At 64.6% G+C, this 23,622-nt stretch overlaps 5 protein-coding genes across 18 annotated transcripts; 1 reads left to right on the forward strand and 4 right to left on the reverse strand.

Annotated features, from left to right (window-relative positions):
* Nucleotides 1-62: 62 nt before the first annotated feature.
* On the reverse strand, nucleotides 63-3,320 carry SLC25A11 (solute carrier family 25 member 11). The gene is made up of 8 exons (XM_014893885.2): nucleotides 3,149-3,320; nucleotides 2,575-2,727; nucleotides 2,111-2,317; nucleotides 1,920-2,010; nucleotides 1,573-1,663; nucleotides 1,382-1,481; nucleotides 1,223-1,274; nucleotides 63-799 (listed from the first exon to the last, which is right to left on the reverse strand). The coding sequence occupies exons 1-8, from the start codon at nucleotides 3,223-3,225 to the stop codon at nucleotides 644-646; spliced, it is 927 nt and encodes a 308-aa protein (XP_014749371.1). The 5' UTR covers nucleotides 3,226-3,320; the 3' UTR covers nucleotides 63-643.
* Nucleotides 3,321-3,466: 146 nt separating this feature from the next.
* LOC148220496 (beta-enolase-like) lies at nucleotides 3,467-11,459 on the forward strand. Of its 9 annotated transcripts, none has more exons than XM_088155247.1 (5): nucleotides 3,467-3,687; nucleotides 9,668-9,752; nucleotides 10,263-10,410; nucleotides 10,673-10,875; nucleotides 10,996-11,459. In XM_088155247.1, the coding sequence occupies exons 1-5, from the start codon at nucleotides 3,467-3,469 to the stop codon at nucleotides 11,065-11,067; spliced, it is 729 nt and encodes a 242-aa protein (XP_088011373.1). In that variant the 3' UTR covers nucleotides 11,068-11,459. The 9 variants fall into 9 exon arrangements, 4 of the variants coding, with proteins under 4 accessions (XP_088011373.1, XP_088011375.1, XP_088011376.1 ...); XM_088155249.1 differs by lacking the exon at nucleotides 3,467-3,687 and adding an exon at nucleotides 8,095-8,251 and having other exon boundaries at nucleotides 10,220-10,410; XM_088155250.1 differs by lacking the exon at nucleotides 3,467-3,687 and adding an exon at nucleotides 8,095-8,251 and having other exon boundaries at nucleotides 10,268-10,410.
* On the reverse strand, nucleotides 3,582-7,993 carry PFN1 (profilin 1). Its single transcript, XM_014893888.2, has 3 exons — nucleotides 7,749-7,993; nucleotides 6,191-6,383; nucleotides 3,582-5,547 (listed from the first exon to the last, which is right to left on the reverse strand). Exons 1-3 carry the CDS (start codon nucleotides 7,878-7,880, stop codon nucleotides 5,450-5,452), a joined length of 423 nt encoding a protein of 140 aa, XP_014749374.1. The 5' UTR covers nucleotides 7,881-7,993; the 3' UTR covers nucleotides 3,582-5,449.
* Nucleotides 11,460-11,561: 102 nt separating the features above from the next.
* Nucleotides 11,562-13,666, reverse strand: SPAG7 (sperm associated antigen 7). The gene is made up of 7 exons (XM_014893887.2): nucleotides 13,512-13,666; nucleotides 13,033-13,100; nucleotides 12,841-12,929; nucleotides 12,500-12,584; nucleotides 12,335-12,424; nucleotides 11,984-12,140; nucleotides 11,562-11,791 (listed from the first exon to the last, which is right to left on the reverse strand). The coding sequence occupies exons 1-7, from the start codon at nucleotides 13,660-13,662 to the stop codon at nucleotides 11,661-11,663; spliced, it is 771 nt and encodes a 256-aa protein (XP_014749373.2). The 5' UTR covers nucleotides 13,663-13,666; the 3' UTR covers nucleotides 11,562-11,660.
* A 204-nt stretch (nucleotides 13,667-13,870) lies between these two features.
* On the reverse strand, nucleotides 13,871-22,885 carry CAMTA2 (calmodulin binding transcription activator 2). Of its 6 annotated transcripts, none has more exons than XM_088155254.1 (22): nucleotides 22,805-22,885; nucleotides 22,274-22,363; nucleotides 22,095-22,195; nucleotides 21,714-21,781; nucleotides 21,496-21,631; nucleotides 20,869-20,940; nucleotides 20,589-20,778; nucleotides 19,997-20,137; nucleotides 18,824-19,548; nucleotides 18,616-18,739; nucleotides 18,410-18,535; nucleotides 18,042-18,166; nucleotides 17,506-17,705; nucleotides 17,231-17,309; nucleotides 16,827-17,061; nucleotides 16,180-16,349; nucleotides 15,888-16,108; nucleotides 15,331-15,535; nucleotides 15,162-15,233; nucleotides 15,040-15,060; nucleotides 14,471-14,772; nucleotides 13,871-14,218 (listed from the first exon to the last, which is right to left on the reverse strand). In XM_088155254.1, the coding sequence occupies exons 2-22, from the start codon at nucleotides 22,302-22,304 to the stop codon at nucleotides 14,155-14,157; spliced, it is 3,408 nt and encodes a 1,135-aa protein (XP_088011380.1). In that variant the 5' UTR covers nucleotides 22,305-22,363; nucleotides 22,805-22,885; the 3' UTR covers nucleotides 13,871-14,154. The 6 variants fall into 6 exon arrangements, with proteins under 6 accessions (XP_088011380.1, XP_088011382.1, XP_088011381.1 ...); XM_088155256.1 differs by lacking the exon at nucleotides 22,805-22,885 and having other exon boundaries at nucleotides 14,471-14,545; nucleotides 14,630-14,772; nucleotides 22,274-22,620; XM_088155258.1 differs by lacking the exon at nucleotides 22,805-22,885 and having other exon boundaries at nucleotides 14,154-14,294; nucleotides 14,471-14,545; nucleotides 14,630-14,772; nucleotides 22,274-22,623.
* Between the last annotated feature and the right edge of the window lie 737 nt (nucleotides 22,886-23,622).

Consider the following 23,622-nt stretch of genomic DNA (forward strand, 5'->3'; position numbering starts at 1 on the left):
AAGCCACACCCACAGTGTGACAGACCCTGCCCCTGGTGTGACAGATATAAAGCACCCCCCAATGTCTGTAGGTCTTGCTTTAATTACATGATCACCATCCATGATTCATTAACAAAGCAATGGGTGGAGGGTGCTGGGGGAAGGGAGGAGGGGGAATTTTGGGGGGCTCCTGCCCCACACTGTGACCTTGATACTGGCTGGTAACAAAACCCCCAGAGGGGTGGGAAGGGGGCACATGGAGAGGGCACCCTACAGTCTCTATAGGGCTGCCCCATAGGGACAAGGCATCCCCTGTTGTCCCCATGGGAGGGATCCAGCACCCCTGTAGGGCTCAGGACCCCTCCCTAGGGCTCCAGGGATCCCTACAGCCCTAAGCAGTGGGTCATGCACCTCTGTAGGGCCCAAGACCCCTCCACAGGGCCCCAGGACCACTTATAGCCTTGACAGGGGTGGTCAGGCACTCCTATAGAGCCACCTCCCCTCCCAGCCCCTGGTGGGGTGAGGGGGGTCAGGTACCCCCCACAGCACATGAGGGAGAAGTCAGGCCCCCCCCAGAGTGCCTTCATAGGGGGGGAGGGGGGTCAAGTGCCCCTACAGAGCCCACGGGGTGGGGTCAGATTCCCCCAACCCCCCCCGGGGGGTGTCAGGCACTGAGGAAGAGCCGCTGGTACCACTTGTTCATCTGCTCGAGAAAGATGAAGGTAAGCACGGTGTGGGGGCCCAGGCGGGCATAGTAGGGGGTGAAGCCCTTCCAGAGGCTGAAGAAGCCCTCATACCGCACCACCTTCAGCAGCACGTCCTGCAGGGGGGGTAGCGTGTCAGGCGGAGACCCAAAACAATGGGAAACCTTCTAAAAAATTACATGGATGCCTTTCCAGAAGGATGGGAAACTATCGTGAAGTAACACGGACACTCTCAAAATGATGGGGAATCCTCCCAAAACTGTGGGAAGCCGTCCAGAGATAGCCCCCCCCCCCCCCCCCCCCCGCAATGAAAATAATAGGGAACCTTCCCAAAATGCCAGAGGAGTTCCCCAAAATGATGGGCATCTCCTCAATATGACCTGAATTTCTTCCCCCTGCCTCCAAGGACAGGGAAGACCCCCAGAATGGTGTGAAACCCCCCAGTTGGAAGGGAACTCCTGAAATGACAGAGGAGCCCCTCCTAAGGTGATGGGGACTCCCAGATGGGGATGTTGCCCTCCCAAACCCCAGTCACTCACCAGCCCATTGCGGTACTCGGGTTTTCCATCTATTGTTCGCATGTTCTGGATGCTGTTGGGGAAAATTGAGGGGTTGAACAGGAGGTTAGGGGGTGACCATGTGTCACATCTGTGATTATTTAAGGGGGAGCAGAGGACGCCCCCTCAAAATGAACCCACCGGGTCTTGACAATGTCGACGGGCATGGAGGCAGCCGTGGTCACCAGCCCGCTGATCATGCTGGCGCAGAAGTGGCACAGGATGTCATCGCGAAAATGCCCTGGGGGCACCCCAAAACATCAAAAGGGAAAGGGGGGAGAGTGCACTAGGATTTAGGGTTTCCCCGTGGCAGACCCACCCCCTGAACTCACCGGAGTCGAGCAAGAATTGTTTGGATTGCGAGTATGAGGCGAGCTGGGCAGCATTGACGACCACAGCACGGGCCATGGTGGGGATACAGCCCTAGGGGAAAGTGGAGTGTTCGGGTGAGTCCTGTGCACCCTCAGGCCCCACCACATCACTCTCTGCATTCCCACTTTCCCCCACAGACCATGCTGTCCTCCCTCACCACAGTGGGGACACAGCACTGGAGTGGGAGACGGGAGTTTGGGGGACACCCGCCCCCCCCCCTCCAAGAGCATGACGAAACCCCCCTGCATCCCTGGGGAGGCAGCAGGGCAGTCATGGGAGGATCTGGGGGTCCCGCCTCCCCACATACCCTCCACAGCGTGAGGACCCCCTCCTCCCTCGCCATCCTCACGAGGGCGTCGAACACGTTGCGATACCCGCGGCGCTCGCCAGGGGGCAGCCTGGGATTCAGAGCAAAAAAGGGATTTTGGTAAAAAAATTAAGATTTGGGAGGTAAGTGGGGGCGCAGGTTTGGGGTTTTTTTGAGGTTTGGGGGCTCACCTGCCATCAGCTGTCATGCGAATGAGGGCCACCTCAGCCGGAGTCCCCACGAAGGCCCCCGCAGCCCCTGCCGTCATTCCCATGGCTGCCTTGGCCAGGAACGGAGGGGGGGTCCCATCAGCGCCCCCAAAACGCTCCAGGAGGACGCTGTAGATGCCCAGGCGGGTGGTGGTGTAGGTGGCCTGGCGCAGAAGCCCCGCTGATAGCCTGGGAGGGACACAGAGAATGGGAGAAGTCCCAAAAACGGGGGGCAGGGAAGAGCTCAAGACTTGCTGGTGCTTGGGGTTTTGAGGTTTTGGGAGCTCTGTATCCCATGTAGATGACCAGCAACCCCTTGCAGCACGGGACTGACCCCAGGGCATGCAGGGACCTGAGGTTTGGGGGGGGTGGGGGGGTGGTTCAAGAGATGACCCAGGGACTTCGAGGTTCAGGGTGGTTGCAGGGGGATTCTCGGGGGCCCATACCCCGTGTAGATGCCCCTCAGTCCCTCGTGGCGTAGGATGGACCCCAGAGCGTGCAGGGACGTCCGGTACTCACGGCCCTTGGCCCCGGCCCCACTCAGCTGCATCCGGTTCTTCACCAGGTCCAGGGGCTGCACAAAGACTGTAGCCCCCATCCTGAAGGAAGGGGGTCACGTAGGGTCAGGGGAACCCCAGAAATATTCACGCCCCTCTCCACAGCCCCCCAAATCCACCTACAGCCCTCTTGGAGGAAACCTGGGGTGACGAAGTCTGAAGAAGGTTTGGGGATCTACTGGGGGCGGGGGGCACAGGGCGGGTTTGAAGGGAGCTGGATGGGATTTCGAGAGGTTTGAAAGGGTTCAGTGGATTTGGATTTATTTTGGAGGGCACTGGGGGGTGTGAAGGGGGCTTGGGGAGCATTTGAGGGAATCAGAAGGGTAGTTACAGGGTTTAGGGGCGGCTAAGGGGTTAGGGGGGGGACATCGGGGGTGGCTTAGGGGCGACCGCAAAGGTCTGGGCGGGGGAATCTCGGTTTGGGAGTGCGGGATCCCGGTTTTGACGAGGAGGGGGTTCTCACCCGGCCAGGCCGCCGAAGAGAAACTTCACGGATTTCGGGGAGGTCTTGGGCCTCTGGGCCGCCGGCACCGCCGCCATCACGGCCGGACCCTGGTACCGGGGGCACGGGGGGGGCGCAGGGTCCGGCACCGGCGGCGCCCCAAGGTGACTCGGGGGGGGCGCGGCGCCAGTGCGCCTGCGCGGGGCGCCTGCGCGGCGGCGGGGCGGGGGCCCCGCGCGGGGAGCGCGGCTTTGCGGAGAAGCACCGCCTGTGAGGGGAGGGGGTGTGGCCGAGCACCACCAGGGCGTGTCCCGCCCTCACGCCTCTCATTGGTGGAGGATGTTTAGGCGGGAAGGGAAATGGTTCGCTAAGCAAGAGGATTGGTTGGGGCGGAGGCAGGTGCGAAATAGCCCCGCCCCTCTCTCGCGATATTCCGCCATCTTGGGGGGCCTGAGGGGAGCCGCCGGCGGCGGGAGGGGTCGGCGACCGGCACCTCACGCACTTGGTCTCGCCACTGCTCAGCGCCGTGGGGTGATGCCTGTCCCCTCCTGTTCCAGGTGGTGAGTGCTGGGGGGAATTGGGACGCACTGGGAGATATTGGGAAGCATTTGGGACACTGGAGGGCGCTGTCAGGTGCTGAAAGGCTCTGTGGGTATGCGGGGAAGCAGTCGGTACACTTGGGATCACTGGAAGGTACTTTGAGCGCACTGGGGCTCACTAGGAGGCGCTTTGGGGTCACTGGAAGGCGCCTTGGGTGCAATGAGGGGCAGTGGGAGGCACTTTGGTTGCACTGGGGGTCAGTGGAAGCAGTCTGGGTCTATTGGAGAGCACTGGGGGCAGTCGTGGATGCATCAGTCAGCACCGAGGTCACTTAGAATCCCCCTACTCCTCCCACTGACCCTTACTACTGATTCTAACTGGGAGTCACTGGTGAGGTACTGCACCCCACCCCTTCTCCAGCACTTCCATTCCCCTTCAAACCCCGTCCTTCCTCCCCAGCCCCCCAGTTCTGGGGTACTCCTCAGGTGTTAGGGGTTGTTGGGGACACCAGAGGGTACACGATGCCAGGGATGGCACAGGTGACACCATCCTACAGGTGTCAGGGTGCTACAGATGACGGAGGTGACAGGATCACCTGGAGATGGAGTGCGAGGGGGCAATGACACTGTCCCACAGGATGTAGGGGTGCCACTGTCCACAGGTGACAGTGATGGGGTGATAGTGTGCCCCAACCTCACAGCCATGGGCGTCACCTCATGGCAGGGGAAAAGGCGTGTAGCAGGCCCCAACACCTGAGTCCCTCCTAGCTGGGTGAGGGGGACAGAGGCAACGACACTCTATCCACCCCACGGCCCAACCCCTGATACCCCAATTCTCGCCATGGGTCAACTGCGGGCCCTTCCCCCCCATCCGTGAGTCAGCCGGGTGGGTGGGGGGGGGAACAGGAAGCGCCAGAGCCACCACATTGCCCTTATAAGGACTCGACAGCACCAGAGCTGCTTCCGCCTGCCCGGACGCCTGGTCCTGCCCCACATCTCCCCTTCTACCCCACATCACCTTCCCACATCCCCATCTCTGCCCTAGATCACGTTCTTCGCCCCACATCAGCCGCCTCCCATCTCCCTCTGCCCCAACCCATCCCTCCCACATCCGGACCTCTGCACCCCATCAACCCCATCCCACCACCTCCCTAACCCCCACCTCTGCTCCACACCACCCCCATGGGGCCCTGCCAGAATATCTAGAGTTCCTGCCCCCCAGTTCCCCACAGCCCCTTCTGTTCCCTCCAGATGTCCCCCAGTCCCCTTGTTCCATCCTACCACCCCCCAGCTGGTGCCTGGACCCCCGGCTTCCCTCCCGCTGCTAGTGCAGCCTCCACCATGAGTGCAACCCTCCAATAAAGCCTCTGCCTCCCAACTTTGCCTCCTCAGAGTCGGGGGGTGGGGGGGGGGGGGGGGTGTGGGGGCATCGTGGGGCGGGTGCTGAGGCGTCACCCCCGCCCCATCGTGGACTTTGTTCACCTGGGGCACGGCAGCACCCTTGGACCCGGGTATCCGGGGAGGCCTCCTCCACCCTGGGTGGAGGGCAGAGCCGCACCCCACGGCCCCGGCCACGCGTTGAAGTTCCCCCACAGCACCCAGATCCCTGAAACCCCTGACCCACAGCGACTCCCCACAAGGGCACTTTATTGCTGCCGGCAGCGGGGATTACGGGGGTGACAGGGGGGTGGGGGGATGGGGTCCTGCTGGTCCCTGGCGGCTCCTGCTGGTCCCTGGGGGTCCAGGAGTCCCCGGGGGGTCCCGGGGGTGCCCTCCAGCCCCCTCAGTACTGGCTGCGCCGCAGGTGATTGGCCATCTCATAACATTTCTTGTTGACGCAGCCGCCGTGGACGCCCTCCTTGCCCATGGCCAGCACGATGGCTGCAAGGGTAGGGGTATAAGGTCGTGGGTCATCCCCAACCCTCCCAAAACTCCCACCAAGCCCCAGACAGACAGGGGGTCAAGGGAGGAGAAGGGCAGGAAGCAACAGCTGGGATGAAGGCACCTCAGGAGTTAGCAAGGGGTAATTTGGGGGGAGCTGGGGCAATGGGGAGGGGGGACATTAACTAGAAGCAGATCACGGGTGACAGAAGTGACAGGGCGGCAAGTGACGTGGCCAGGTGGAGCTGTGTGGGGGAGAGGACAAGGGGTGACGCTGGGGAAGGTGGGGAGCACCTGGGGAGTTACAAGTGCTGGGAGTGACACTGGGTGACACCATGACGCCATAAGATACATGGAAGGCACTTATGGAGGGCTCGGGGTCACGGTGGGTGACAGGAACTGGTCAGGAGGTGATAAAGGGTGACAAGGAGGAGTGGGGAGTGGTTGACACAGGGTGGCAGGAGGGCGGGGGGGCAGCGACAAAGGGTTACAGTAGTTCGAGGGGGAGGTTTCTCTTGTTGGTGATTTTGAAGGTGAGGGCTGACACGGGAATGGATGGTAGGGGGTGTGCTGGGAGGGTGATGGGGATGACACAGGGTGTGGGGCAGGGATGACAGGGGGATAGTTCCAGGGGGTCCCTCACTCTTATTGGTGATGGCGGCCGTGATGTTGAAGGTGGGTGCTCCGGCAGCCCCCTTGGTGCGCAGGTCCATGCTGTGCTCCCCCTCCACCAGCAGCGAGTCCCGGATGACGGAGCAGCGCAGCCCCCCCAGCGTCAGTCCCTGCACCAGCAGTGGGCCCCGCTCGGGGCCCACCAGTGCCGCCACCTCCGCTGGCTGTCGGTACAAGGGTCAGGGGCACCCCGAAAACAGAGCCCAGACGCCCAAAACCCACCCGTGACCCCATAAGGAACGCAGCTGTCTGGAGACTGCCATAACCCCCACCCCCCGCTCAAGGCCCATCACTTTTGCGGGCTGGACAGGGGTTCGGACAGGTCAAGGAGACCCCAAAGGCCCAGGGACCACCAAAACCAAATGCAGAAACCAAACCCCCAAGGCAGGGCCTCTGCAGGGCACTCGGCAAACAGGGACTCTCATAACTCCCGCTCCATGACCATAAAAGGGAGCCAGGTGTCCCTAGACCCCCACGCGTCCTGCCTGGGACCCCACGTGTGACCCCTGATGCCCGAGAGCACCCCACAAGAGGACCCGAGAATCCAGGGACTCCTATAACCCTCCCCAAACTCGGAACCCTCCAGTGCTGACACTCCCACGAGCTACCACGGGGGAGAACAGGTCAGGAACCCCAAAATCAGCCCCCCATAAAGGACCCCTCAAACAAAGCTCCTGGGGCCCCACATTTAACTCAGACAACCCTATCGGGACCTCAAGTTCGGGAACCCCCATGAACCCTGTCACAGTCCCTCGGGTGGCCCAGCCGTCCGGGGACCCCCATGAGTCCCCCGTGACCCACAAGCTGTGACCCATGGCCCCTGGGGCAGCCCCGTAACTCCCCCCGCGACCCCAGACAGGGATGAGGGGTTCGGTAGCCCTTCTTTCCCACCATCGGCCTCCCCAAACTTCTCCCCTCCCCCCCATTTCCGTGGGGGGAAGTGGGGAGGAGGGAGGGGGGTGCGCGCGCGCCGCCCCTCCCCCACAGGAAGCCCCGGCCGCCCCTCCTCCACCGGGAAGTGGCCGCATTCCGCGCATTTTTAGAGGGTTTTTAAGTGGGATGGGGTTCCTCCACCCCCCCACCTCCCCACGAGACCCCCACCATGCGCTGAGGGGACTGCAATGAAATAGATGGGAATCGGCCAGGGAGGTCGTCGAAACACGTGGTGTTCGCCCATCCCCCCCTTCCCTGCCCGACTGCGACCCCCAAAACGCTCGAAGCGGGGTTAAGGAGGGGACTGCCCCGCCGCCGAGCCCTCCCCCGCCTCCAGGGCCCCCCCAGGATCGGTCCTCCCCCGGCACCGGGTCCCCGGGCATGGGCAGCGCCGGAGCCCCCCCCCACTGCGCTCCACGCTGGCGCTTTTGCGTTTTTCTCCCTTTTTTGTCCTTCCCGGAGCCCGTCGCGGGGGGGGGTAGGGGGGTTAGCCCCGCCCCTCAGAGGCCACTGGGTTCCCCCCGCCCTCCGGGCGCTTGGGCGGGAAACGCCTCAGCGCGCTGGCCCCCCCACCCCTGCCGGTCCCGGCCTCTCACCGTGATATTGGCGAAGGTCTTGCCGGGGGCGGCGGCCCAGACGGCGGGGGTGTCGCGATAGCCGACGATTGCAGCATCCTGGCAGGTGCCGTCCGCCAGCAGCGTCTCCACGTAGGGCGCCCACCCGCTCATGGCGGCGGCGGCGGGCGGGCGGGGCGCGGGGGCGTGGCCTTCTGCGGCAGGCGGGGCTTCGCCGGGAAAGGGGCGGGGGCTTTCGTTCGGCGCCTGCGCAGCGCGGTCAAGGCGCGGCGGCGGCGGAGGAGCGGCGGCGGCGCCGCGCGGCCGTTTTCATAGGGGACGGCAGGGGGCGGGGCCTGAGGGGCGGGGCATTGTGGGCGGGAACGCCCCTGGCCTCGCGCGGCGCGGAGGGCGCGCGGCTATGGGGAGGGGGGGGGCTCGTTATTGCGACCCTTCCCTCATTGTCGTGACATCTTCCGCCCGTTGCGATCCCCCGCGTCGTTCCAGCCCACACCATTACCGGGATCCCCGCAGTCCCGTCTACTGTAAGCTTTTCCCTTACTGCGCCCACTCCCCACCTTAATCCAAACCCTTCGTATTCTGGATCCTGCGATTATCACGACGCATCACCCCCCGTTATTCAAACATCGCTTCATTATCCCGACACTCGCTTCCTTTATTCCGACTCCCCCCGTTACCTGGATCCCCACCCTTTATTGTGCCACATCTTCCTTGATATTCCGTCTCCCTCCCGTTATCGCGACACCCCCACAGTTATCGTGACACCCCCCCAAACTAATAACGAATCCCCCGTTATTGCGCCTCCTCCCCCTATATTGTGAATCCCGGTTATTGTGACACACACACGCCCTTATCGCGACACCCCGCCCCGCGCTGGGCCCTACGGGCAGCCCTGAACGGGGGTCACTGGGGGGGTTGATAGTTCAATGCGTGTCTAGGGGTGCGGGACCCCCGCCCCTCCCCCCCGTGGGTCGCGGTTTGACTCAGACCGGGGCGGGACTTTCCGGGGGGAGGGGGGAGGGGCAGCGGTTTCACTTCCTGCCCCGGAGTGGGGGAGGGGCTCGGGGGTTGAGGACAGGGAAGGGGGGGACTGAGACGGTCGGGATCACCTCCCCCCGAGGGTATCCGAGGGTGCCACGACCCCCAGAACTGGGTTGGGGTGGTCGAGGGCTCGTGAGGGTGCCCGTTCCCCCCACACCCCCCATAAAAGGCCCGGCCCCGCCCCGCTCCCCGGCCTGAACTTCCCCGGGAAGTGGTCAAAGCCACCGCCCCTCCCCCACACACGCTGTGGGGCCCATGGGGCCGAGTCCCCCCCCTCCCCCACCCCTGGTACTCCTTCGGGGCTGAATTCTCCCTCTCCCAAAGGACCTTCTTCACCTCCAAAATCCTGTCGTCCCCCCCAGTTCACCCCCTCCTCTTCTGGCTGGTGCTATTCCCCCCAGGGGTCTTCAGGCAGCGCTCCAGCCTCCCCGGTTGGGGGTCGTGTTATCGTGACCTTTGAGGGGGGTTAAAAATAGTCCCAAACCCGGGGGGGGTCACCTAAGTGCCACCAGCCCCGGGCACTTGTGGCCCCACCGCGTTTCCCCCAACTGGGGCTGAATTTGACCACCAGAGGACCACTCTGGTCCCTCCGGAGGGGGGGGGATGCATAGGGAAAGGGATAAATAATCCCGGGGGAAGCCTGCAGGGGAGGGGCAGGATCACAGGCAGAGGCAGCCCTGCGTGAGAAGGGCCCGGACCCACCCTGGGCCCCTTCGCATGTCTTGGGTATTGGAGGGAGGGGTCTGGGCTCACTCAGGGTCCCCCATCGGATGGGGGGACATAGGGCACTCGGACATGGGATTTTCCCCCACGGGAGATGGTGGGGTGTCTGTGCAGTCCAGGGTCAGGCTGGGAGCCCCATGACCTTGGCCTTTACTCCTGGATCCCCTACCCCACAGCCCTGTCCATCCAGAAGACTGCAGTCCAGGAGATCCTAGATTCCCATGGGAATCTCACAGTCGAGGTGGATGTTTACAGCCAAGGGTACGGAGGAGCAGGGGGGGGATGCTGGGGTGGGGGGGTCATGGGGTTGTGTGGGGACTTGGAGGAGGCTCAGGGTTGTGGTTAAACACATTAGGGGTGTTGGGGACATAGAGGGTCCCAGGGCAGGCAGTGACGGTCCCCAAGACGGGGTTGGGTTTCAGGGTCACATCATGAATTTGTGGTAATTGGAGAAAAGTCATGGAGGGGTGGGAGAAGGGTGGGAAAGGGCAGGATATGGAGGGGGGGCACCAGGGTCCATCCAGCCTTGGCAGGAGGGCAGTTTGGACGGGGGGGTCATGGTGCCTGGATGCCCAGGTCCCCTTGGCCAAGGCTCAGCACTGAGTATGTCCATGTATGGGATCTCTGTGATCCCTGGAGCAATTTGGGGCATCAGGAGGAATTTGCTCTGTCTCAGTTGGGGTGGGGGTTTGAGGGGATTTGGGGATTCAGAGGGGATTTGGGCCCAGCTCCCTGGCTGCACTGGAGCTTCTGAAAGTAGCCGTTGGGAAGGCCAGGTACCTGGACAAGGTGGTCATCGGGATGGATGTGGCAGCCTCTGGGTTCTGTGACAAAGGCAAATACGACCTGGACTTCAAATCCCCCCTCAGTGCTTCAGCACCGGGGAGCAGCTCTACCACAGCTTCATCAAGGACTACTGGTGAGCACTGGGATGAAACTGGGAGGCACTGGGAGGGCACTGGAAAGCAGGAGAGTGACACTGAGGACTGGGAGGCACTGCTGGGCATCGGGATGAAGTGGAACAGATCAGGGGGTAAGTGGGAGGCACAGGGAAGGCAGCTGGGGACTCTGACAGCTCATACAAGGCTGTGCCCAGGGTGGTCACTGTCATTCTCCCACACCCCAGGTGACTGGGCCATATTGGTGCAATCCAGTACATACTGGTGGCTGTTTCCCCACAGTGGTGTCAGCTGAGGACCCCTTTGAGCAGGATGACTGTGAGGGCTGGAAGTGGTTCCTGACACAGGTGGACATCGGGGTGGTGGGCCATGAGGTGGCAGTGACCAACCCGAAGCACATCGCACACGCAGTCCAGGTTGCAGGCATTCAACTGCCTCCTGCTCCAGGTCAACCAGACTGGATCCGTCATCAAGTCCATCCGGATGTGAGTCCTTCAAGTCCTTGTGGAGTTCCCCGTGCAAATCCCCAGCACTGAGCCCATGCAGGTGTGCCCCTGCACCCTTGCAAATCCCTGTGCAACCCCCTCGTTATGGAATCCATCCAGGTGCATGCAAATGCCCCACAGCTGAGGCCACCAGGTGTGACTGCACACGCAAACTCACACAAACTCTCATGAAAATCCCAGCCACTGAATCCATCCAGGCTGAGTCTGTGCAAACCCTCCTGCAAATCTCTGCTGAAGTCCTCGAGTCATTGCGTGCACCCAGGTGTGAGTGCACGGGCAAATCCTCATGCAAACTCTTGGGAAAAGGCTCCTTGGGAAGAGGCCTCGTGTCAAGTGTCATACGAGGCACAAAAAGGCCTCGTGCACACCTCCCTCATCACCACAGCCATGCAGTGGAGAGCCCTTGTATGAAAACCTCATGCACAACCCTCATACAAGCTCACGTCCTCATGTCACCTCTCGTGATCCCTCCTTCCTGTGTACCCCGCCAGGTGCAAGCTCACCCAGAGCCACAGCTGCCCACCAAAGGGGTTCCCCCCACCACCACCAAATTTTGTAAAGTACCAGGAGCTCCCGACTCATGCTTTGCTTGGGGAGTGGGACACACACACACACACACACACACACGATCTGTCCCCCCAAAAGAGACACAGGGACCAGGCGAGGAGATGAGATCCTTTATCATCCCCTCCGTGTGTCCCTGCCACCCTCCCCCCACTGTTAAATACCCCTGGGGGTGCACCCCCACCACCACCACCCTCCCATCACACACAGGGCCCCCCGGGGCCCCCCCCAGCCCCGCCCTCGTCCTCCGCCTGCCGCAGCCGCTTCTTGGCCCGGATCTCGTTCATGGCCTCTTCGATGGAGCGTGTGTCTCGCTTGTTGGCCACTGGCACTGGGGGGGGACAGGAGAGATCCAGGTGGCTGTGACCCCCTTAAGGGCCCCCGCCCACCCCCAGCCCCCCACAGAGAGCCCAGGTATTTGGGTGCCCAAAACCTTCCTGGGAAGGGACCCAGGTATCCAGGACACCCCCAAACCTCCTGGAGCCCCGAGACCCTAAGGAGCTCCGCAGGACCCTCTGCTCACCGCAGCCGTACGCCTTGTTGGCCTCCATGGTGCGGGCAGCGGCTTTGGCGGCGTCGGAGCCAATCAGGTGCCGATATTTGTCTTTGTAGTCGTTGGGGGGGCCCGGGGGAGCAGGGCCGCGCTCAAGCTCCGCCTCCTCCTGCTGTGCAGCCAGCTCCTGCAGGTGAGGAGTCAGCAACAAGCCCTGCCCACACCGCACCACCCACTCAGGCGCACCCCTCGAGCCCACGCCACACCAATGTAAGCCCTGCCCGTACTATGGGCACAGACCGCACCCATCTGGCCACGCCTCCTTGAGCCCCACCCATAGCTCGATTAAATCCCGCCCCATCCCCACTAAGCCCGGCCTACCCGGAGGCGACGCCGCTCTTCAGCTCGGACCGGGTCCCATTCCTCCCCACGTCGATATGCCTCCAGCTCCTCGTCGGATGGTGCGAACTCCTGGGGACACCAGCATCACCCTGTGTTCCTTCAGCTCCCCCAGTCCCCCCCACAGTGTCTCCCGCCATCCCTCACCTTTTTGAACACCATTACATAGCGACTGTCCTCATCATCTCCAAAGGAGAAAGACGTCAGGCCGGCCACCTCTGCCACGTCATGCCTGGGGGAACACGGAACTGCTGGCACTGGGGCTCCTCAGTGTTCCCCAGTGGGGTCCCTCTTCTCCCCATGAGGGTCCCCAACTGTCCCAGGGGTGCTGCAATCCTGGGGTGTTCCTGTCCTATCCCCAGTGTCCAACCCCAGCACACGCAGCACTGCCCCTCAGTGGCACCACTGTGCCCCCCGTGTCCCCAGTATCGTCTCAAGTGCTCTCAGTACCACCAGTGTCCCCAGTGCCCGCCCAGGGCCCCACTCACAGGATGCTCCTCTCAATCTTGTTCATGGGCTGGAACCGGCGCCGGGGCTCCCCAGTGGCCTGGATGAACTGGGATACCTCTTGCTCCATCTAGGGACACACGGGCAGGCCAGGCAGGCCCAAGAATTTGTGGGGGCACGTGGGGAGTGTCATTGTCCCAAAATGCCCAGTGCTGCCTGTCCCCCCCACTCACCCTTTTCCTGAACTCGACCTTCTGGCGCTTGTCTTGCTCCTGCAGCTTCTTCATGCGAGCAGCTTGTTCTGGAGGGGACAGGGTGGGTCAGGTCGGTGGTGACCCCCCCCCCCAAAAAAAAAACTCCGGGGGGCGGAGGGGGCGGGGCCAGCACCATCTCGGGGGCGTGTCTCAACGGGGCAGGGGCGTGGCCGGGCACGGGCGTGGCGCGTGACCAGAGCGCGACACGGGGTAAAGGGCAGGGGCGAGGCCACTGCGGGGGTGTGGCCAGACGCCCCCACTGTCAATCAGGGGAGCGAGGGCGTGCCCAGGGCGCTGGGGGCGGAGCCGGCAGCCCACGGGGGGCGCGGCCTCGCGTGAGGGCGGGAGCCGGGGGGTGGGGGGGGGGGACGAGGGTCTGAGGGCGAAGGGCCGGGACGCGCCGCTCCCCGTCGGTGCCCCGCCCTCGGTGCCTCCGCGCCCTCCCCGGCCCTGCTGACCCCGCGCCCGGCGCCGCGTCTCCCCATCGGCTGCGGCGGGCGGCCGCTCCATGGAACTCAGGATGGAGCCCAGCAGATCCAGCTCCGCCATCTTGCGACGGGGCGATGCGTGACGCCACGCGAGGGCCACGTCCCCGGCGTCGTGCGTCATCGCGTAGCGGACGTCGGAGGGCCGGGCCCCTAGGGCGGAGGGGGCGTGGCCTGGGCACCTGGGGCGTGGCCTCTAAAGAAGGGCGCGTCCTTCCAGCTCTGCCGGGGCCTTGCCGCGTGTGGCCGCTGCCCCCCAGCGGTGTCCCCTCCCTCCCAATGTCCCCGCAGTGTCCCTCCCCACACACAAACACACACACACACACACGCGCTTTTATTCCCGCTTCCTCGTTTTTTAATGGAACTTTGTACAAAGAGCCCACGCGGGGCGGGGGAGAGTGGGGCATGCGGGGGGAGGATTCAGGGGCGAGTGGTGAGGGGGCGCGGGGTGGTTCTTCCCCCTTCTCCCCCTCCCCACGAACCCTGCGGGGACACCCAGACACATAAAAACGCCTGGGGGTACAGGGAGGGGGGTAGCGAGGCCCCCCCAGTGCCTGGGTTCCCCATGGGGGGGGAGTGGAGCACCCCCAGTGCCTGGATCCCCAGTGGGGGGGGGTCACGAGGCCAGGCCCCGCGTCTGTAAACTGTCCACCTCCTTGTTCTGCTTTAGCTCCTCCATCCTGGGCGAGGGAACACGAATTGGGAGCGGAGGGGAGGGTGTCAGGCTCTGTCGAGACTCCGCCCGCACGGTGTCACCTGTCCCCGGCCACCCCAGTAGCACCTGTGTCCACCCACCTCCGGTATGGGGACAGGTCCCTGCGTTGCCCCACAATATCCCCATTTCACCTCACAGCGCTCCCCATTTCCCCTCACTGTGTCCCACCCAGTCCTCCACCACATCCCCTCCCCGTGCCTCTGCCGTGTCCCCGTACCGGTGGCGGCAGCGCCGCAGGAACCTCATGATCTTCCGGGCTGCCTGGTCCTGCTTGAGGGTGAGGAAGGTGCTCCTGGGGGGAATGGAGGGGAGGGTGAGGACCCCTCTGTCCCCAGTACCCCGTGTCCCCAGCGTCCCCCAGTGGCCCTGGTCACACCGGTGCTGGCGGAGGCTACGGAAGCGCTGCTGGATGAGCACAGCTGCGCGCCGGCGCCGCTGGAATCGCTTCTGCTCCGCGTAGCTCCGGAACTTGCTCTGAATCAGGATGGCGGCCTGCGTCATCCGCTGGAACAGGGCGAACTGGGGGGGACAGGGGGACACCAGTGTCACAGCACCTTCAAATAGGGACCCCAATGTCATCCCAGTGTCACAGCACCCCTGTGTCATCCACTGGAAGAGGGCGAACTGGGGGATTAGGGGATACAGGGGGGGGGGGCATCCCAAATCCACCCCAACATCCCCAAGAAAGGACCCCCATGTCCGTGTGCTCCAGGCATCTAGAGCCCTCAGAACAGTCCCAAAAATCTGGATGCCCCGCCCCAACACTCCCCAGGGGGACCCTGTTACCTTCAGAGCGATCCAGGTCAGCTTGTAGGGCAGAGAGAGAGGGTTAGGGGGGGGTCTGGGGTGCCCAGGGAGTACCCAGGAGGCATCCATGGGAATTTTGGGCCCCCCCCACACCTCAGTACCTGCTTGTACTTGCGGTAGCAACGCTGGATGACGGCGGCAGCCAGTTCCTGCTGCTCCTTCAGCCTCCGGCCCTGGGGGCAGTGAGGGCGGTTGGGGGGTCAGCAGCGCCAGAGAGGCCCCAGAGGGGCCCCCAGGGGTTTTGGGGTGCCAGGAGCAGGGGGTACACACCCGGTACTTGCGGAAAGCGCCCTGGACAAGGCGTGCGGCCTCGTAGAGCTCGTGCTGCTCCTGGTCACTGAGGGTCAGCAGGGCCACGGCCCCCCCCTCGCCCCGCGCCCCCCCTGACGCGTTCAGGAACTCAGCCCAGCCCGCGGCCGAAGGGTGGGACGGCCGCTCGGGGACCCCCGGGGACCCCCGTGAGGCCACCTCCGCTCTGGGGAACACACAGGACACAGGAGGGTCAGGGGGCGAGGACCCCACGAGAGGATGGGAGACACCCAGGAGGGAAAATGAGCGCCACGCAATGTCCCCAGGAGGACACTGCGGTATCCGGGAGCCAGGGGATGGCCCCCCAGGGGGATACTGGGGTTTCGCAGGATGTGGGAGACCCCCCGCAATGGAGACACTGGAGTATCGTAGGATGTAAAGGACTCTCCCAACAGGATACTGGATGTCCCACGCAATGGGATCCCCAAGAATATCCCGGGGTGCTGCTGGATGTGAGTAACCCCCCCCCCCCCCAGGATCTGAGGGTGCCCCTGGACATCCCCCGACCCCAGGAGTACCTGTGGGGAGGCGCAGGGGGACGGTCAACACTCTCCAGGTACGTGGCCAGCCAGGCCATGGCAGCACCAAGCCCCGCTGGCCCAGCTGGCCCCGGTGTCCCCATCGTCCCCCCTGCTGATCCCAGTGCTCCCAGTGCCCCCGGTGGCCCCCCCGGTGCCTCCTGCTTGATGCGTTCAGGGGTCGCCTCGATGATCTGCCGCGCCAGTGTCACCACCTCGGCCTGGGGAGGGGGGACGTTGGGACTCCCCTGCACTAAGGGTGTCCCCAGCCCCGGCTGGTCCCCGCCTTTACCTGCAGGCTGTCAGAGGGTGAGGCCAGGGCATCCTCAGGGGGGCTGGGGGGCACTGCCACCCCCCAGTTCTCATCCTCGGAGGGGCCAGGGGGGCCAGGGGGCAGCGGGACGGAGCCGGGACCATCCGAGAGCCCCGACGGGGACGACAGGCTGCTTGCTGTGCTCAGCCCTGGGGACAAGGGGGACATGGCAAGGGGGTTTAGACACACCCTGAGGGGAAGGGGGGACATGCAGAGCATGGCAAGAGGACAGGGGATACCACGGGGACGTAGCGGGGACATGAAGAAGCTGGGGAGGACAGAGAACAAGGAGGACGTGGTGATGCACAGAGGAACACAGGAGGGGAGGACGAAGAACACGGAGGGGGAACTTAAAACATCTGGGTACACAAAGATGCTGTGGGAGGACAGGGGACATGGGGGGGACATAGAGGGGAAAGGCTGGAGGGGAGCAGTGATGCCCTGGGGGCACACAAGAGGGGACAGGAAGGGCATATGGTGGCAGTGACAGCAGTCACAGAGGCAGCGAGGGGACAGTGACAGTGGCCACACCAGGGTGCTGGTGACCAGGAGCCCAGGACAGCACAGAGTAACAACAGGACACAGTGACACGGGACAGGGAGGGTAACAACGTGCCGGGGCCATACCTGTGTCGGGGCTGGCAGAGAGCGGGGAGGGGATGCGCAGGCCAGGCAGGTGACAGCGTGGGGACACGGGTGACACCTGCAGCTCCTCGAGGCGGGTGACCAGGGCCAGGTGGCCGCGGGCACGCGCCAGGGCCAGCGGCAGCCGCCCCAGGGTGTCGGGGACGGCCAGCGCCCGCCGGTCCCAGCGGCACAGCCGCTCCGCCGCCTCCCGGTGCCCCAGGGCACACGCCCACATCTGGCGACACGGAGCCATGTGTCAGAGTGTCCCCAAGGAATCCCTTGTCCTGAGATTCCATCCCTGCCCCAGACACCGCCCTGCACCCCCATCCCCACGGTGCTGCTGCACTCCCAGCCCTGCCACCACCATGTCCGCAGTGCCCTTGATGTCCCCAGTGTCCCCTCACCAGGGGGGTGCAGGAGAAATGGTCCACGTTGAGGGGGTCGATCTCCTGCTCCAGCTCCAGGCTGTCAACTGCCAGTGCCCTGCAGGGACAGGAGGAGACAGAGACAGGTGTCACATCCCCCCGGGGACACAGCCTGGAGAGGGTCACCTCTGCTTAGGCACATTGCTGGGGGGGGGAGGATGCCCGTCACTAACCCCAATCTCATGCCAGCCCATGTCCCCAAACAGCCCCCACCCCCAGGTGTCCCCCAGGTGTCCTCAGGTGTCCCCGCTCACCGCCAGCGCCGAAGAGCCTCCACCAGGCTGGCGTAGCCCTGGGCGGCCGCCAAGTGCAGCAGCGTCATGCCACGGAACGTCACCCCATGCGCCAGCATCGAGGTCCCCGATGTCCCCAGCGACATTCCTGGCCAGCCCGGCCGTGCCATCATGGCCTCGCAGATGGCCACCACCCGCGCCTCAAAGGATGACCCTGGCCCCTGGCCCCAGGGAGCACGTAAGAGGATGCCAGGGCACACAGAGAGGGTGGCACGGGGGGGAGGGAGAACTTGGGACTCCTGAGAGGTGGCGAGGGATAGTGAGGAGACAGTGACCACAGAGATTCAGGGGTCACCCAGTGGTGAGGTAGTGGGGACATCAGGGGACACCAGGGAATGCCAGAGAACATCAGGAGACCCTCATGAACGTGAAGGTACAGAATTCCAGCAGATACGGGGGACGCCAGGCAACACCAGAGCACGAGAGGACATCAGGGACGTCAGAGACCAGGGATCTTCAGGGGCCATGCGGGGACTCAGGTGTTGGGGGGGCCTCACCTGCTCAGGTGGGGTCTCGGAGGGGGCTCCCTGCAGGGGTGGAAGGGGTGCTGGGGGCGGCAGGGCCCCCAGACGCGTCTCCAGCTGCTCCAGGCGCTCCAGGATGGACAGACGGAATTGGGCCTCTGAGGAGGGCGGGGGGGGGGGGAGACACCTGGGCATGAGCGGGGCACCCTGGCAGCCAGAGCCCCCCCTGAACACCCTGATCCCAAACGGCGTCACCCCATGGGGAGAGGGACAGGCTTGGGGCCACCACAATGGGACCCCAGAAGGAACCCAGGCGTCTGGGTGCCAACCCCGGGGACACGAGCTGCTTCGGGGTGCCTTGTCCCGTTGGCCAGGGTGCCTTCCGGGGGGTCGCCACTCACCGTCCAGCGCCAGCCAGTCCAGCTGTGCCCGTGCCGCCCCCCGTGCCCGGTACTCGAACGGGGCGGCGGCCGAGAGCAGCCGGGGGGGACAGGCCACGCGCAGGGCGGCCACTCCGGCCTCGTGGGCTGCGGGGGGACACGGAGGGGGCGATCAGCGCTGCGGGCAGCGGGGACACAAGCGGGGACCCCGTCTCGGGGACACTCACGGGGGCAGTAGCAGCGCAGGACGCCCGGCTGGACCAGCGCGGCCGGAACCGAGGTGCGGTCGAAGAGACAGGAGTAGGCACCGGGGTCCCCCCACGGGCCCGTGATCAGCACCTTCACCCCGCCCTGCGGGGACACGGGGGAGTCACCGCGCACCCCGGGGATGGGAGGAGAGGGGGTGAGGGACAGGACACCCCACAAAGCACTCACCTCAGGGTACGACCACTCCGGGGAGAAATCGGTGATGGCCACGGGGGGGTCGCTGGGGGGGCCCGTGGGGGACGAGGGGAGGTGGGGAGTGTGGGGGGGCTCCCGCGGGTTCGGAAGGACTCCCGTGTCCCCCACCAGCAGCTCAGGGAAGGGGAGGGGGAACGGGGGCTGGGGCAGGGGGGCAGCGCTGAGCTCACACAGCGGGTCCTGGGGAACCGCGCCCTGTTTTCCCTTCTCTTCCTCCTCCTCCTCCTCCTCCTCCTCGTCCTCCCCGCGTTTTGGGGGCGCGGCTGGGGGCGGGGGGGGCGCCCCGGGGGGGGCCTCAGCCTCGCAGCCGTAGGTCTGCCCGCGGCGGGGGCTGTTGAGGAAGCAGTCAGGGTCGAAGGCAGTCGGGGGCGGCGGGGCGGTGGGACAGGTCCCCTCGGGGGTCACCAGGTGCTGGCTGGGGGTCAGCCCCAGAGGCTGCTCAGGCCCCCCCGGCGCCGCCCCCCCACTCAAACTGGCCACCACCAAGAGCGGCAGCCCCGCCGCGGGGGGAAATGGGGGGGCTCGGGGCCCCTCAGGGGGTGCCGTGCCCCCTCCCAGGACTGGGGAGGGCTGGGTGGTGTCAGGGGAGGAGGGGGCGGGTTTGGGGGGGTCCCCGGGCGCGTCGCCCCCGCCCCCCCGCTCCACTTTGGGGGAGATGATGCGGTGTTTGGTGCTGCCGCACTTGTGGCCGGGAGTGCCTGTGGGGGGCAACGGGGGGCGTTAGCAGGGCACAGGGAGGGCTTTGGGGGTGCAAGCGGAGTCCTGAGGGGAATTCGGGAAGGTTCCCAAAGAGATTCGGGGCGTCCCGAGGGTGTTCTCAGTGATCAGAGGAATTTGGGGTTGTCCCAAGGGCTTTGGGGCGGTTCTACACGGGTTCAAAGGACACTTTGGGGTCCCAGGGGCTGTTCTGGGGTCCCAAGGGGTTCTGAGGGCTCCCACAGAGGTTCAGGGTGTCGCAGAGGGTTTGGGAGGGTTCAGGAGTACCCCAGGAAGGGCTGGAGGAGGCCCCCAGGAAGGGTTAGAGGGACGGGAGTCCCTGTGGGGTCCTCCGTGGTTTGGGGGCTCCATTGAGCTGGAGGAGCCCCAGAAGGTCCCAGTGGGTTCCCCAGGGATTCGGGGTGGGGGTTCCGGGGGGTTCTGTCTCACCCAGCCCCCCGGCGCAGAGGCAGGCGTGGGTGCGGGGGGGCAGCCGCGCCTGGTGCCGCTCCAGGACGTGCTGCACCAGCTGCTCCAGGGACAGCGCGGGGGGAGCCCCTCCATTCCCACAGCCCCACTTCACCCCGTGGACTGCAGGAGAGGGGGGGAAAGTCCCTCAGGGAGGGGGCTGTGCAATGCACTCTCTATCCAGCCCCCCCCCCCAACCCCCCGAAAAAGCCACACGCGCTCCCCAAGCCCCCACTTCATCCTGCAGGAAAGCAAAGGCAAAATTTCTCAAGAAGGGGGTTTGGTGTGTCCTCCCCAAGCCCCCGTAACAGCCTCACACTGCCCCGATCCTACTTCACCCCACAGAGAAAAGGGAAGCACAATCCCACAAGGGGGGGGGGGGTTTGGAGGCATCCTCCCCCTCCCCAGCCCCACTTTATCCCGCAGACTTTGAGAAAGGCGACTACAAATCCATCAGGAAAGGGGATTTAGGACGTCTCTCCCTCCCTGCCACAATGCCGAGTGCCCCTGCCCTTGCCACAACCCCACGGCTGAAACCCCTCCGGAAAAGGCTCTGGGGGCCGCCCCCACTCACACATGGGGCGCAGCTGGGCCACCAGCTCCTCCTGCGACCACTTGAGCCACTCGCGGGGGTCGGCGGCAGCGGCGCAGAGCGGGGGGGCCCCGGCGCACAGGGGGGGGCTGCAGAGCTGGGGGGCGCAGGGGCGGCTGCACTCCTCCATGGCCGGCACGTTCAGGTAGTGAACCAGGACGATGTCGGGGTTCTGGGGGGCACACGCAGCGGTTCTGGGGAGGGGCCGGGGGCGCTGGGGGGGGGGGGGGGGGGTTCAGGGGGTCCCGGAGCCCCCCGTTACCTGCAGCAGCCAGTAGCAGCGGCGGTGGAAGGTGGGGACGATGGAGGAGTGGACGTAGCAGCCGTAGAGGCACTGGGGGGGGGGGGACAGCGCAGATTGGGGGACCCTGCCACCCCTGATGCAGCTTTTGGAGGGGTCCCCGCATCCCGTGGGAGCCTCATATCCAACCATGGGGGACCCCAGACTTCCAGCTGCCTGGATGGAGGAGCCTGACACCCCCAAACCACCCCCCTTGGGATCCCCACCCAGCACCCCCTAAACACCCCCTGGTGGTCCTGACACCCCCATTTTGGCTGTCTCCCCACACCCCCAAACCTCCAAGCAGGGAGCTCCCGGCACCCCTAGACACACAGCCGGGGATCCTGGATCACCCAGACCACCCACTGTGTGTCCCCAGCACACTAAAACTGTCCCTTAAGGGCACCAAGGACCCCCCGACCACCCCGTGGGTGTCCTGACACCCTCGAGCCCCTCCCTGTGCATTCCCAGCCACCCTCTCCCAGCTCCTGCCACTGCCCACCTGAACCAGGGGCAGTTTTATGGAAACGGCTGTTTTTTTTTTTTTTTCTTGTGGGATCGGGTGCTTTTGGGGGGAAGTGCTCTGTTTTGGGGCCCCCCGCCTCCTACCTCCACCCCCTGCACCTTCAGCTTCATGTGGTCCTCACGTGTCGTCTTCCCATCCTTGCGTTTTTTCCAGCAATACCCGTCCTTGCGGTACTTGACCTTCTTCCGGTTGTACAGGATCACCGACCCGTTCTGTGGCCTGGACACGGGGTCAGGGGGACCCCCGGGAGCCCCCAGGGGCACCCCCCAGCCCCCCAGGGCACCCCCTGGGCCCCCCCCACCTGGTTTTTGGGGAGCACGAGAGCCACTCGTCGTGTTTCTCAAAGGTGATGAGATACGAGGCGATTTCCTGGGGGGGACAGGTGGCCCATTTGTGTCCCCTGTCCCCCCCATCGCCCACCCACTGCGTCACCCCCTTGTCCCACCCCTGCTGACACACTGTCCTACTGTCCTGACGTCCCCTGTCCTGCCATGAGCCCACCCCTGTCCCCCGTGTTCCCCCCAACCCCCGCCAGCCCTTTAAATCTCCTTTCCTGTGTCCCCATGTCCCCTCCCACGTCTCCAAGTGCCTCCCGTGTACCCCGTGTCCCTTCCACGCCCCATTCCCGTGCCCCACATCCCCTCCCGTGAGCCCCCCCACATCCCCTTGTACCCCCCCCCACCTCGTTGGTGTTCCAGCGCAGCTGCTCCTTGGGGAGGACGGGACATTTGGGCAAACATTCCACCAGCTTCCGGGGCAGGAAAACCTTCAGGTGGCTCCTCTCTGCCAGGGGGAGGCCTCGGTGTCCCCTCCGTGCATCCTCCCCGTCCCCCACGCCCCCCGAGTGCCCCCTCCCCTTACCAGAGACCTCGGGGGGGTCCTTGCTGCTCATCTCGGAGCACACGCGGGGCCCTCAGGGCTCCCCTCGGGGGGCACAGGAAGGGCTGGAACCTGCAGGGACCCCCCCAAAATCCGGGTGATGGGGTGGAGAGACAACGGGATGACATCGGGGGGGACACAGGACCATCACCATCCTCAGCACATTTTTCTGTTATACCCAGCGCCTCTGCCCTATATCCCCCGCATCCCTGCCCCATCGCACCCCACATCTCTGCCCTGTAACCCCACATCCCTGCCCCATCGCACCCCACATCTCTGCCCTGTAACCCCACACGCCCCGCTCTTTGCGCCCCACATCCCTGCCCTATAACCCCACACCCCGCCCACTGCTCCCCACATCGCCACCCTTTACCCCTCCCACCCCGCCCCACGGCAGCCCCACGGCAGCCCCACGGCAGCCCCACACGCCTGCCCAATGACAACCCCCCCATCCCCGCCCCCCACCTCCCCCCGTCCCCGCCCTCGGCCCCGCCCCGGCCCCCCCGGCCCCACCTGGTGCCTCAGGGCCGCCGCCGCCGCCGCCCCCGCCCCCGCCCCCGCCGCCGGCCGCCATCTTCCCGCCCGCCGGGGCCAGCGCCGACAGCGCCGCCGGCGCGTGACGTAGGCGCGCAGGGGGGCGGGGCGCGCCGCCGGGGGTGGGCGTGGTCATGGTTGGTGGGCGTGGCCAGGATTGGGGTGGGGGCATTCGGGGTCGTGTGGGCGGGGAGACCCCTAATAATAAACCTTTTTAATTAAACCGTGCAACTCCGTCGCTACCAGTCGCTCTTTCGGTTATATGGACGAGTTCGCACGCATTCAGTCCTATCAACACAGTATGCTGTACAGCTAGAACCAGTTATACTTTCAGACTACACAACTACTAAAAAAACTGTGTTTCAAATTGTTTGAAACTTAGCATTATAGATACTCATTCTTGAGGCGAGTTTGGGGCCATTTTGAGGATTTGGAGGCCTTCTGCAGCCATTTTTGGGCCCTAACTGGAGTAGGGGCCGAGGGTTCTCCGCGGCGTGGGGCGGGTCCTGAGGGTGAGGGGAAATGGAGGAAAAAATATGACCAAAAAAATTAGGGAAAGGGGAGCACGAGGAAAAAAGTGGAAGCAGGGAAATGGGGGGAAAGGGTGAAAAGCGGTGAACAGGGAAAAAAAAAAGAAAAGTGTGAGGAGAAATTGGGAGAAAGAGTGAGGGAAGAGTGGAGAAGCTGAGGGAAAATGAAGTGAAAATCGTGGCGAGAAAATGTAGGGAAACCTGAAGGAAAAGAGAAAGAAAAAAAAACGGCAAGACAACTGAGAGAAAACTATGCCACAAAAAGAA

Source organism: Sturnus vulgaris, chromosome 36, assembly GCF_052056855.1.
Source record: "Sturnus vulgaris isolate bStuVul1 chromosome 36, bStuVul1.hap1, whole genome shotgun sequence".
NCBI classification, from domain to species: domain Eukaryota; kingdom Metazoa; phylum Chordata; class Aves; order Passeriformes; family Sturnidae; genus Sturnus; species Sturnus vulgaris.